This window comes from Vidua chalybeata, chromosome 6 (assembly GCF_026979565.1).
Source record: "Vidua chalybeata isolate OUT-0048 chromosome 6, bVidCha1 merged haplotype, whole genome shotgun sequence".
Taxonomy (NCBI): Eukaryota; Metazoa; Chordata; class Aves; order Passeriformes; family Viduidae; genus Vidua; species Vidua chalybeata.
In genome coordinates this window covers 37,658,910-37,671,402 of record NC_071535.1, presented here as the reverse complement: position 1 = coordinate 37,671,402, position 12,493 = coordinate 37,658,910, and the positions used below count along the sequence as shown (strand labels likewise).

The 12,493-nt window shown below is 41.4% G+C and overlaps 1 protein-coding gene across 1 annotated transcript in view; it reads left to right on the top strand.

Annotated features, from left to right (window-relative positions):
• The first annotated feature begins 28 nt into the window (after positions 1-28).
• RTF1 (RTF1 homolog, Paf1/RNA polymerase II complex component) overlaps positions 29-12,493 on the top strand; it is a 29,152-nt gene continuing 16,687 nt past the window's right edge. The window contains exons 1-3 of the mRNA XM_053946065.1: positions 29-184; positions 2,817-2,927; positions 11,162-11,309. Of these exons, the coding sequence (XP_053802040.1) occupies positions 107-184; positions 2,817-2,927; positions 11,162-11,309 (337 nt within the window). The 5' untranslated portion in view covers positions 29-106. The remainder of the gene's footprint in view (positions 185-2,816; positions 2,928-11,161; positions 11,310-12,493) is intronic.

Sequence of the window (12,493 nt, the reverse complement as noted above, 5' to 3'; positions counted from 1 at the left end):
TTTGTGTCGGGCGGGCGGGCGGGCGGCGCGGGTCAGGCCGGGCCGGGCCGTGCGAGCGCCGCCGCCGCCGCCGCCGGGGCGGGGAGGGGGCACCGCCGCCTCCGCCATGGTGAAGAAGCGGAAAGGCCGTGTCCTTATCGACTCCGACACCGAGGACAGCGGCAGCGAGGAGAACCTGGACCAGGTGCGCGGGCAGGCCCGGCCCGAAAGCGGGGCCTGGGATCGCCGGCCCGCGCGAGGCTCGGCGCCGCCATCCCTCCCTCGCTCCCTCCCGGTGGTCCCGCGCCGCTCTCGCCCTCCGCAGCCTGATGGGGCCTCGCGGCCGCCGCGGGGAGAGCCCGCGCCCCTCCTGCGAGTCCCCGGCCCGCCCCTGGCAGGAGGCCCGCGCTGGCGGGGACTCTTTGCAGCGGGCCCGGTGCTCGGCGCCGGCGGGACGGAGGGGCGGTGGATGCTCCGGGGCGATGCTCCGGACGGTCTGGCCCTGAGGAGGGATTAGCGAGGCCCGGCTGCCAGCAGTCTTCTCACCTCGAGTAGTGGGGAAAGAGGCCCAAAGGGCTGGGCAACTTTTCCATGCTACTTTGGTACGCCGGGAGAACAGTGTGTCAGGTCCCTGCCTCTCCTCGGGGCAGGCAGGCTCCCGGAGTGTTAATGCGTGTTTAATGCGACCCTTTCAATCTTGGTGACTGCGCTGGGGAGCTCTGTTGATGGGAAACCAGCCTGTAGATGTAAGAAGCGGTAGTATTTATTTATTTGTCCTCAGAGCATCTCCTGGGGTTGTAAGTGTGATGTCTGGTGTAAGTCCAAGCGCGTCAGGGTTGCAAAGGGGGTGTCTCCCTCTTTGGAGCGGGCTGCTTTCAAAGATTCAACTTTTGGTGTAGCAGGTATTGATGGTATGATTCCAATGGTAAATAAAGACATTATAGGTGAAATGTGTTGCAGCTTGTATGGCAGTGTTTGCTTCAGGGAAAAGTTTGGTGGGTCCAATGTGCTGAAGCCGACATGTCTGATGTAATTTATATATTGGACCTTCAGAGTTTTTAATATAGAAGCTGTTGCTATGTTGCAATAGAAAACCTTCTCAAACACACAAAAATACTGTTGCAGACTGGGGCTTCAGAAAAAATCAGATCTGATACTCCGTTAAAACAAATACACTGGAGCTGATGTGGTTGATCTTGCATACCTTTAGAGTCCTTAGCACTGCCAATGACTCGCTGCTAGTTTATCAGTTTGATAGTTTTAGAACTTGAAAATGGGAGTTGGACTAGCTCTAGCATCAGTCAGAGGAGTGATGGTGGTAGGAGTAACCACGTGGTTCTGCATCTGTTCCATCCCTCACTGGCAGCAGGCATCTGCAGCTGTACCTGAGTAGTAGGTGCTTCCCCCTCCACTGGGCTGTTGGTAGCAACTGTGACAGCAGGGAGGTGTGTGTGCAAAGATGAAGATCCGGTAGCAGGGAAGCCGTGTTTTTGGGATGAGAGAATACTGACTTAAATGTTAAATACTGAGTAGATTAAATGTTTGACAGCTTCCTGTGGCAATCTAGCCTTGGTGAATCAAAGGGCTAGCAGCCTCTTAAATATAGTATCTTGGAAAACAGAATAAGTATAGAAAGAAAGAAAGAAAATGGAGTGTGGCTTTAAAGTGATGCTCCTCTTCAAGAGCTTCCCAAAGAGAAGCACTACTGAAGCTTCAGGAGCTTCCAAAGATCTTTTGATTGTACAAATGTGCTATGTTGATGTTGCAGGGCGTCTTTAGAGAATGGTTGGTAAAATACCATTACTAATGAAAAGTTTCTTTGTTGGTAAGTAGGCAGACCTACTAGGTCTGGGGTTTTGACCAACTAGATCTGGACCTACTAGGTAGGTGGTTTCTGCAGTGTTTATGTTCTCATTTGAGGTAGTGAATTGTAATCAATTTGTTGAGATAATCTTCCAGTTGTGAAACTAATGGAAACCAATCCAGCATCAACTTCCCAAGACTGCAGAAGTTGGTGTGGCTGTATTTCTACACACATCTAAGACTCATCAGCCCCAGAGTAATGTTTCTGAGAATAGATTCTGTGTCCCGGACTGCAAAGACAGTAACACAGCTTCAAAAATGTTTGACACTGCTTGTGTTACCTGAACAAGTGATGAACAGCAGATGATGAGAGTATTTTGAGCCATGTAGTTCTTTGTGTGGGTGCATGTTGCCTGTGAAAGTGCTTCCTTTTAAGCAGAACAACTCTACTAACTTTCACAGACTTTGAGCTTGATACCTGCTCTGGGTCTGAAAGCTTTAAGTGCTTTCTGGGGCGTGTACCAGCAGTGAAAAGGAATTGAACAGGCTGACTAAATATTACCAACCATGATGTAAAAGTGATGCCTAATGCATTTCCCCTTTAAAGTGTATAATTGCAGCCATCTCTGTTGTTTAGGAGAAGAAGCTGCTATCTACTGGTATTTGGCATTTTAGGGCTGATGCTTCATGGTGTAGTTAGGGTGGTTTTGAATTATTACCCAATCCAAATAAGACAAATCTGGACATGGCTCTGAAAGTAATTTGTCTTATGCTGTTTATGCAAAGAAAGTAATGGTACTAATAGTTATTTTTTATAGCTTGTTATCTTTAAAATCCTTTTGTAGCATCCAGTATTAAAATTGTGCGTGCACACGTATATTTTTGAAACATAAGTAGACTTGTTCCTTAGTAGGTGGCAATAATCGTGCTACTGAGATGTGCTCAGATATTGCGGAGAGCCTGCATGTGCACTGACCTGGATTGTTAAAACTAATTGCAACACTTTGAAATAAACGCGTGTGTTTTTACACCAGGAGCTCCTGTCGTTGGCCAAACGGAAACGCAGTGACTCTGAAGAAAAGGAACCACCTGTGAGCAAACCTACAGCATCTTCAGACTCTGAGACATCAGACAGTGATGATGAGGTGACTTTTTCATGTTATCAGTGAGATTGCTATGGGTTATTTGTCTGATCATGCCTAAGCAGTGGAAGTGTATTTATCATACAGTATATTTAGCCTGCTGACTTCATAAGGTGGGACTGGCTATCAATGATGGAGACTGATGGAGACTCATTAAGGCCAGAGAATTTTTTTTAATGAATATGTTTTGAATTCTAATTGTATACAAAATAGTCTGCTTATAGAAAAGGTGACTACCAGTTTAATCCCACGTTCCTATGGTGTGGTGAGCTGCCTGCTTTAAACTAGTGTTTTTCCTGTGTTGTGATTGCTGTTGAAGTAGCAGTGAAGCTGCTAAAGCTGGACTCTGAATTCAGGGAGTGAGGTTTTCACCTTTAAAGTGGAGCTTCCTTCCTAAGAGAAGGGTCAAGGCAGGTAGTACTATTTTACAGGTAGTAAAACTGTTCTATTTAGCTACTTTGATTCTTCAAGAACTGTGCTGTGAATTAGCTGTCTGGCCATTTGGATATGCAACAGGATGTGTTTTGATCAGCATCTTTGATGAAAGAGGCAAGAAAGACTTCAGCATTGCTTTGTTCTAAAGTTTCACAATTTCTTGTAACAGTGCTTATCTGCTGGTTCTGGTTTTAGTATTTGTTCTTGGTACTGCAGTCTAGAGCTGTTTAAAAGCCTGTGCATCTAGAAAAAAAAAATTGAAAAAATCCTATTAAAACAGGCACTGACTAATGTTATATGGGTATTTGAGCAAAAGCAATTTCTGGAAAGCTTACAAATATTTTAGCACACTTTCTGCAAATTATAGTCATGCCATTTATTCCACCTATTCTTAAATATTTGACAGGGAGATGTTTGGGGTAGGTTTCTGTATTTTTTTTCTTCTGAAGTAACAGTATGGATTATCCATTGTGGCAACTTGCAGACTCACAGGGTAGGCCAGTGATAACTATAAAGCATTTGTTAGTGTAGCAGAGTTCTTCCAGTAAGTGTGAAGAATAAGTGTGCAGTTTAATTTTCTTTCTGAGGCATTTTTAAAATAAATATGCTTGGAACTCTGTTCCAAATAAATAATTTTCTTAAAAAACTCCTTTGTGTATATCTAATATACATTTAAGGCATGGAGACAGAGAAAATTGTGAACAACCTGGGTATATTAGGTTTCTTATTGGGGAACTACTCAGTCTGTCACAGTGTGTGTTCAGATCTGTTGGCTCACAGTTTATTTATTCTAAGTTATGTGGAGACCAGCTTGTCTGGAGAAAGTAGACTTGGGTGTGGAGAGTATGTGGATGATAAAGCCTTCCATTCTGTGTTTATCTTTGAAAGCTGTCAGAATTTTAACTTGTGTAATAAGTAAGGTCTACCTTTCTATTATGTGTAGAATGTGACTATACCTCTTCACAAATTTGCACAGACCTTGCAAATCAGCAGTGCTACTGTTGCACCCAGTGTGTTTGATACTCTTTCTAATCTGTGTATTATTTCAAATTGATACTATGTTCTTTCTGACCTCCATGCAGCAAGAGAAAAAGATTTAGAGAAGAGGTAATTAGGACACTTGATTCTATTCCTGTGCCTGAAATATGCATTCTGAACTGCTGCTTGTCACAGGGATGAGCGGCTGGCTTACAACAGTTCTGCTTCTGCCAGTCATTCCGTTCTATGCGTCCCTGGGCTTGACTACACTAATCCTGCTGAATAACTTAGGTTTTAATAAGTATTCTTGGGGTTGGTTTGAAGTTTGTTCAACCTTGGGGGTTGGGATAGGGGGGTCTAGAAGTTGAATTTGTTTTATTTGACTTCCTGCAAGGTGAAGACCTTGAGGCAAAAGCATGGAAATTGTTGCCCTGGACAAATGTGCTTAATCATACCCCTGTGTTTCCACAGAAGCTTTTCAGTGTGCATGTCCTTTGTGATTCCTGGAAAGCACTAAATGTTCCAAGATTGGCACTATGTTGCACGTACAGGAAAGAAGCCTAAATCTATTGTAGAGCATAATGCAGCATGCTGCTTTCTTTTAGAGGGAGAAAAGTTTGTGGGGCATAGGGGAGATAAAAACATTTTGGAATTACTGAATAACAGCAGGTACAAGTCATGCTGCACCTATACAATAGTGCCCAAGGGATGTCGCTACCTCTTTAATGTTATGTATATCAGTGAGAATGTGCTTCTTGCCCAGATGCTGAGTTCTGTAACAATTAAAGGACCTCTGTGGTCTGAATTGGATTTCCTAGCCACCAGACTGAAAGCGAGTTGCAGGCAATGAAATAGGAGGGATGCTCTGAACTGTCTTCTGGTGGGGCTGTGGAACATTCTTGACTGAATTACTACAGTCTTTTGTTCAGAGGGCTGATAAATAGCAGTGACTGCAGGGCTTTGCAATGAGGAGAGCTACCTTTGCAAAGAGATGTACTAATCTGGACACAGATGGCTCCTTCATCTGGTGTGTGACCATGTCTGCTCAAGAACTCACCATGTCAAACTGGTAGCTTTCTGCACGTAACCAGTTTGGTGCTGGCCAGGTTACTGCTGGGGCTACCATGCCCCAGGTTTGTGTATCTACAAGGTGTTCTTGTTATTGATTGAGGGCATTAGGTGGATGATGTTCCTCAGTTGCAGTAGGTTAATTCTGGGCTCTTGCTTTTCCTTTTATTCTGGTATCTCTGCTTACAGTAAGATAATTCATTCTATTGTGTGAGAAGAGTGGATGACTTCTGCAGCAACTTCACTGACATTAGTGTTGATTAGACAGAAAGCCACAATGCTACAAGAGCTCCTGTTTGTTTCTCTTGAAAAGTACACTCATTCTAATGTCAGGAAGGGTTCAGTTCTGCCTTTTAACACCTACAGGTAAGGACAGAATATCCTTCCAGAACTAGAAAACTTATATAATAAGTGCTTAGTACTATTCTGGCGTTTAGTGAGGATTGTCTGTTTTTTATACCTTTTATAAAAAACATACATACTTTTTTATACCTTTTTTTACAGACGTGCTATTTTGTTAGGGAACTGTATAGCTGAAGATCTTGTCAAGAGCTATGGGACAGAGGAGGAGGTGAGCAGTAGTCATGCAGCTAGTGAGGAGATTGGTCTCAAGTAACAGCCTAGAGGGTTTTATGCCTCTTTGTATCTCCTTACTGCACTTCAAGTTAGAGCACTCCAGCAAAGCACAGATGAGCAGAATACTGCATGTGTTCTTTCTGTTTAGGGATGTCTTTTTGTGAGTTTGTAGAAATTACAGTACTGAATGTTGTCTTTTCGTGTTTACTTGTATTTTATAATACTACTTAATTAAACCTTCAAGAATGAGTTCTCCAGTCCTGTGAGGCTTTTGCCATACATTTTTTTGAAGCTTAGGAAATTTGAAACAGGCCATTCTTTAATCTTCTTATGGATTTACAGCTTATAGACTGTTACAAAGTGCTTTGCAACTTTGACTTTTCCTGGAGACCGTTTCCTTCAGCTATTAATGTGTGCAATAGTGAAGCTTTTCTCAAGGAGGAGAGGTGGTGTTACTTCCTCTGCTCCAAATAAAGTGCAAGTGCAAATCTGAATAGCACAAGCTAATTGTATGAAGACTGGCATGTCCAATGGAGTAATGTGAATAAGCTGTGGACTAAATTGGTTTAAAATTTAGTCTTTAACTAACTTCTTTAAATTGTAAACTAGCATGGGGATAACTTCTTGGGATTTGATTTCTGTGAGCTTCTTGGAGCTGTACTTGAATGAAAAGGGTAGATCAGGTGTCTGGTAATACTCTGGCCCATGAAGCCTTCTTCAGCCAGTTCCTGGCAAAGCCTCTTCTGTGGCTTCCGAAGGTGTTTTCTTTATTTGCTTATTTCCTTTCCATTTTGGTGTTCATACCTAGAGTTTCCTCTCTGTGTCTAAAATAGTTCTTAAAGTTTTCTGATTGCTGGGCTGTTGTCATCATGAAAGTGTTTGAGGTGTTCAAATGACAGGTGTAGATCTTGAAAGGCAGAATAAATAACAGGGGCTTTTTATTTACCATTTCGTTTTAAAAGTGGTGGTAGAGAGCATTTTCCTCCTTGAAGCTCTTGGGAGTGCTGTCTGTAGAGTTTTCCAAGCTTTGAGAAAGCCTGAAGACAGTAAATACAGCCTTATTTTCATATCTGTGCTTCCTGCTGTTGACTTCAGACAGGCTGAAAATGTAGTTTCATGGCTTGCCTGGTGGACTGCCTTATTTTTTTCCTGTATGAATGCATGAAAGTTTGTAAGCTGAGCTGATGTTACCTACCTTGGTGCACTTAAATGCAATGACAGCAGGACAACTGAAGTTTATCTGGCCTTAGAAAGGAACACATTGGTAAGGGACCTATTTTGCTTTGATGTTGTGGCTTGTAGTTTGCATTTTGCTTATAAAGCTGTTATATGTGGCAGGAGGGAAGGATATGGCAAGACAGGATGGCAACCTTGCTTGTGCATCCCTGGCTAATAGGGGGTTAAAAAAAAGCTGAGAGAACACCTATTTGCAAATTAAAATCTCAGTGTGTTATGCAGTTAGGTACTGTGTGAATAGAAGGAAACGGCAACTACCCGAGCAGTAAAACAATTCTGCACTCTAAGCTCACTTCAGGTATAAGGTTTTTTTTCTTTTTTTCTTTTGTTCTTTTTTATTTTTTTTCTCCATAATCTCATTTCATCTCCCTACTGGAAATATATTCCAGGTTTGCTGAGTTACAAATTATTTTCTTAAATCACTTTGTGTAGTTGTTTTTTCAGAAGATGGAGAGGTGGTGTTTTTCAGAGGTGGTGTTACTTCCTCTGCTCCAAATAAAGTGCAAGTGCAAATCATCTCATCTAGGTAATTCCTAATGTGGTGATGTGGTGGATTGGTTTTTATTTTTTTCCCCCACTAAGTCCATTCTGGTTACTGTGGCTTAATTTGGACTTCTTAGAATCAAAGAATCATTTAGGTTGACAAGGACCTTTGGGATCATCATGTCCAACTGTTTCTTGGAGGAAATATGCAGGATATTAGCACTGTGAACCTTCTGGCTGCTTCTTGTGAGAGAGCCATAAAGCTCTGTTGTTTGGTAGTACTAAACAATAAGCAGAAAGCCACACTGCAGTACCCTTCTGCACGGGTTTATTAACTTGCTGTGTCTGGAACCATGGAGGGTTCCAGATGGTGGCCCAGGAGGCAACAGTGAATAGAGGGGCTGTTCCCAGGAGGCGGTGCAGTCATGGGAAGCATGTGAGAGGCATTGACTGGGGCTGCCTGACTGCAGCGTGGAAGAGGGGACCTGGAGAAACTGCCATAGAGGACAGATTTTGCTAAGTGATTGTTGTTTGGAGTTAAGGGAAAAAGAGCAAGGAAGTGTTTCTGAACATAACTGTGTGCATTTTTACTTGATGTTGCCTGTGAATATGTTGCATTTTTGATTTCTGCTGGTGTGTTGGAGCATGAGGAAGGAACTCAAGACTTTGGCTTTCCAGTATTGCCTTCCCTCTCCCTCCTAGACCAGCTAATCTGTTGTGTCCTCCTCTGTTGCAAGAAGAAATTCATATTGCCACTCTCTCTGAGCAGTGCAGATAGGTCATTGGGTAACCAAATGACAACTGCAACAGTGTCCAAATGCAGAGCACTTTGTGAGCCTGTGAGTCCTGTGTCCTGGTTTTGAGTGGTCCAAGATTTGCTCTAACTCTTGTCTTGTCCTGTAGTTGTTCTGGGAATAACCGGGCATTCATGAGAGATTGAGGTAACTGAATAAGCCTAGAAGCAACTGATTTGGGTAAGAATTTGGCTTTGTGACAGCACTGAAATGGGGAGATGGACGTAGAGGTCACTTGCATAAACAAAAGTGAGATGAAGTGTTATTTCCAGAGTGGGATAGAAACCAAAGCACACTTTCCTAGATTAGAGAGCAGAGTTTTTAATTACGTTGTCCTGAGTTGGTTTGTTTGGGTGGCTTTTGGGTTTTTTGTTTTTGTTTTTTTTTTTTTTTTTTTTTTTTTTTTTTTTGGTGTTCCAGTGTCCTATCTTCCTGGTCACAGGTTTTCGCCACAATTCTACTAGTGAGTTAAAAACTGAAAACAGTGATATGTAACACATGTATGTACAGCTATTAAACATTTTATTCACTGAAGTCCTGCTGTTTTTTATCTGATCTTAGCTTCTTTCATCTCAGCATGACCTCTCAAGGTCTTGATATAACTGTGCTGTCTACTGTGCTTTTTGTGTGCTGCTTCCTTGCTGTGCAGCATGCTGACACGAGGTATAATTCAGAATTAGAACACTGAAAAGAAGTGGCAGAGCTCTGAGAGGGAGGCACCTCTGCATCACTGCTAAACACTGAGTTTCACTTTTCTTGCTGTTGCGTCCTTTTTGGTATGCTGGTGGTAGGTGAGTGTTTGAGCAAATAGCAAAAATGCACTTTTCTGTTCACCTGGGAGATGATTCCTTAATGCTGAGATTTGAGTAGATTTAGACAGAGTGCAAGCTTGTTCTTAACCGATTTATATGAGCATAATAACCAGAAATAATATTAGACAGCAATATTGTAACACTGAACAAGTAAAACTTTAATGCTGAAGCCAGTAAAAACTTCAGTCCAAGCTCAGGCTGGTATAAAGTCAAAAGCTTTCTGTGCAGTTTCTCACCTGTCCTACAGATCATAACAGACTGGGGTACCTGCATAGGGTATGAATTGCAAGGCTCACCACTGTACTTTTACCTCAGGAAAAAAAACAAAACCAGCTTTTGCCTTGACAGAGACTTTTGAATATTCTGATGGTGCCTAAAGGATATGACGAAGCATTTGGTAATATAGAAAGCACGAGGTTGGGTGTGAGAGTAATCAAAACCTGGGAAATTCCAAAGGTATTTAATCAGGTATTGTTAGATTAGGTAGTAGCTTATAACTACTTGCTTGAGTTTCATCTAGAGTAATTGAACACCAGGGTTTTCTGAGGATGGTGTCTTATCAGGCAGAACAATTTATCAAATTTGATGGAATGATGACTGTCTGCAGAGATAGACTTGATTCATCCCCCAGGATAGAGTAATTGGGTAAGAAGCCTGAAGTTTGTATGTGTTTGAGGTTAAATCTAAGGTGTGTTTTTTTCCACTTAGAGTAGTTTTGAGTGCAAGATCTCAGTTATGCACATTTGCATTTGCTCACTTGCATTATGATTGTTTTTTTTAAGACTGCATGCTCAACCAGATGGTGATGTGCATGAAAGATGAGAATAGATGATTTGTGTGTGTCTATATATATATATGTATAAAGCCTGTTATATTCCTGAGGGTCTCATGCCTGGAAGAGGTGGTGAATTGCAAAATACTGTAAAGATTTTAATTAATATATGGGCAATCTTTATTGCTTCTATTCCCTTCTGGCTTTACCCAGGTAGTTGGAACAATGTAAAAATTCTATTAAGAAATCACACTCTAAGGTAAATACTAGTTCTTGTGGGACTTTGGAATTTAAAATGGCTATCTGTATGTCTGGTTGTGTAAGTCCTGTACTTGGAAACTGTGGTCTAAGTTAACTGAAGATATGACATTAAAAGAAAATTAAAATTAGGACCTGATACTGTATTTTTTTCTTTTTTTTTTTTTTTTTTCCTGTCTTCTGTGATTCTGATGTGATTCTACTTTGTGTACATAGGAGGTAGTGCCACCACCTGCATCTTTGAGTTCACCGTTGACTTGTTGCATAGAAATACAGACACTGTGTACTTTTGGTAAAACCAAGATTTTGAAAAGGCTGTCGTGTAATTGGTGTCCTTCATGAAATGTAAAATCTGCTCCTGGTTAAACTAGTTCTGGAAAAACATCAGTTGCTTCTGTTTAGTAGTAAACTGAAGCTAATCTTTACAAACACATTGAACACATTTAACACTTTTTTTTAAATTGTTTCCTTAGGGAAATATTTTCAATACCTCCTCGCTTGGCAGATATTGCCAACTTTGAAGTCTTCATTATCTTTTAAAAGCAGTGACCTACCAACTGTTAAAACTGGTCTCTTTTTTTCAAAGAAAAAACTTCAACCAACCACACAACACTCTACTCCCAAAAACCTTGTAAAAGGCTTTCATTTATCTGATAAGTTTCCTATTGGCTTCTCTTTTTTTTTTTCTCTTCTTTACACTTGTATGATTTTTTTGCTGTCAGGTATTGGGCTATTTCTCAGGTGCTTTTACTCCAGTGTTTTGGAGAAGGGAGAAGAGAGTGATGTTTGTGTCTCACAATCACTTTCTTGGTTTTTTCCCTGCAGTGGACTGTTGGAGGTTCTAAAAACAAAAAAAAGGGAAAAGCGGGTAAGGCAGAGAAGAAAGGAGCCATGAAGAGACAGATGAACAAAGCTGCCTCTTCTGGCAGCTCAGATAAAGACAGCTCAGCTGAGAGCTCGGCACCTGAAGAGGGTAAGATAACACATGTGCATTTATTTAGTGTGATTCCAAGTGAACTTCTCTTTTGTGCACCCTGAAGAGAAATGTTGCATGATGATGTTGAAGACCATCTTCAAAGACTTTTTGTTGTGTAACGTACAGTCAGGGTAACTTTTAAATTTACTGTGGCTTAAAGTAATTCAGTGTAGCATTGCTGTGAGCACTCCATTGCAACTGCAAACTAAATGCTGTTTCAGCTGAAGAATGAATGACATTTCATTGCTTGACTTTCTCCTGGAAAATGCCTTGCTTCCTTCTAGCATGTCCTATCTACCCATGTGGGTAGCAGTTTTGATTCTCATTGATGTATTTTCCTGTTCCAAACTTCTTGTGGTAAAAAAGGGAAAGGTGCATAGTGTTTGTGGTGCAAATAGGAGCCTATCTTGCATGCATTTTCTCTGAATTGGAATTTTTGCACATTTATACTGACACAGAAGAAGAAAAATCATTCTATAACTTGGTCAGAATTTTTACATTAATATTGAATACATTTCAGTGGTGGGCAAACTTCCTGTCTTCTGTTTTCATCATGCCCATGAAGGTTTGCAGGTGCTTACTTGCAATTTCCATTGATACTAAAAAGGAAGTTAAGAAAGTATATGAAGGAGATTACAGTTTTAAGTGTACCAAGCACAGCAGATACAGACAAAGGCATGGAGTGACTGCACCTGTATATATTAGTGATTACAAATCAAGGGTTTTCACAGTGTGAGCTTGCAAAGCTGGAAGTTTCCAGAAATACGAATACCAGAATGGAAGTGAAAGAAGGAATCCTAATGGCCTGCTTTCATAATTCAATGTAATTTAGTCAATTAGATGAGATAATCAAAGCTCTTGGACTTGGATCAAGTTTAAAGGTAGTGTTGCCCAATACTATTGGGGAGTCAGCTGTTCCCTAAACCCTGTGTAGCTGGGAGGGCTTCTTACAGTAACAGGGCTTGTTACAGTGTCAGCCCTGAGGGTATTGGTTTCAACTTTATCTCCTGGTGTAGCAGTTCATAGTATTGCAGTCTTCACGTGACTAATTTTGGTCCTTCAGGTTGCTATAATGGGGTGGTTAATGTGCAATTCTCTGGTGGTTGATCATGGTGTTTGAAGTGTGTGCACAAATTCATGGGTGTTTTTAAGCAACTTGTCAGGGATATAAGCATATAGGC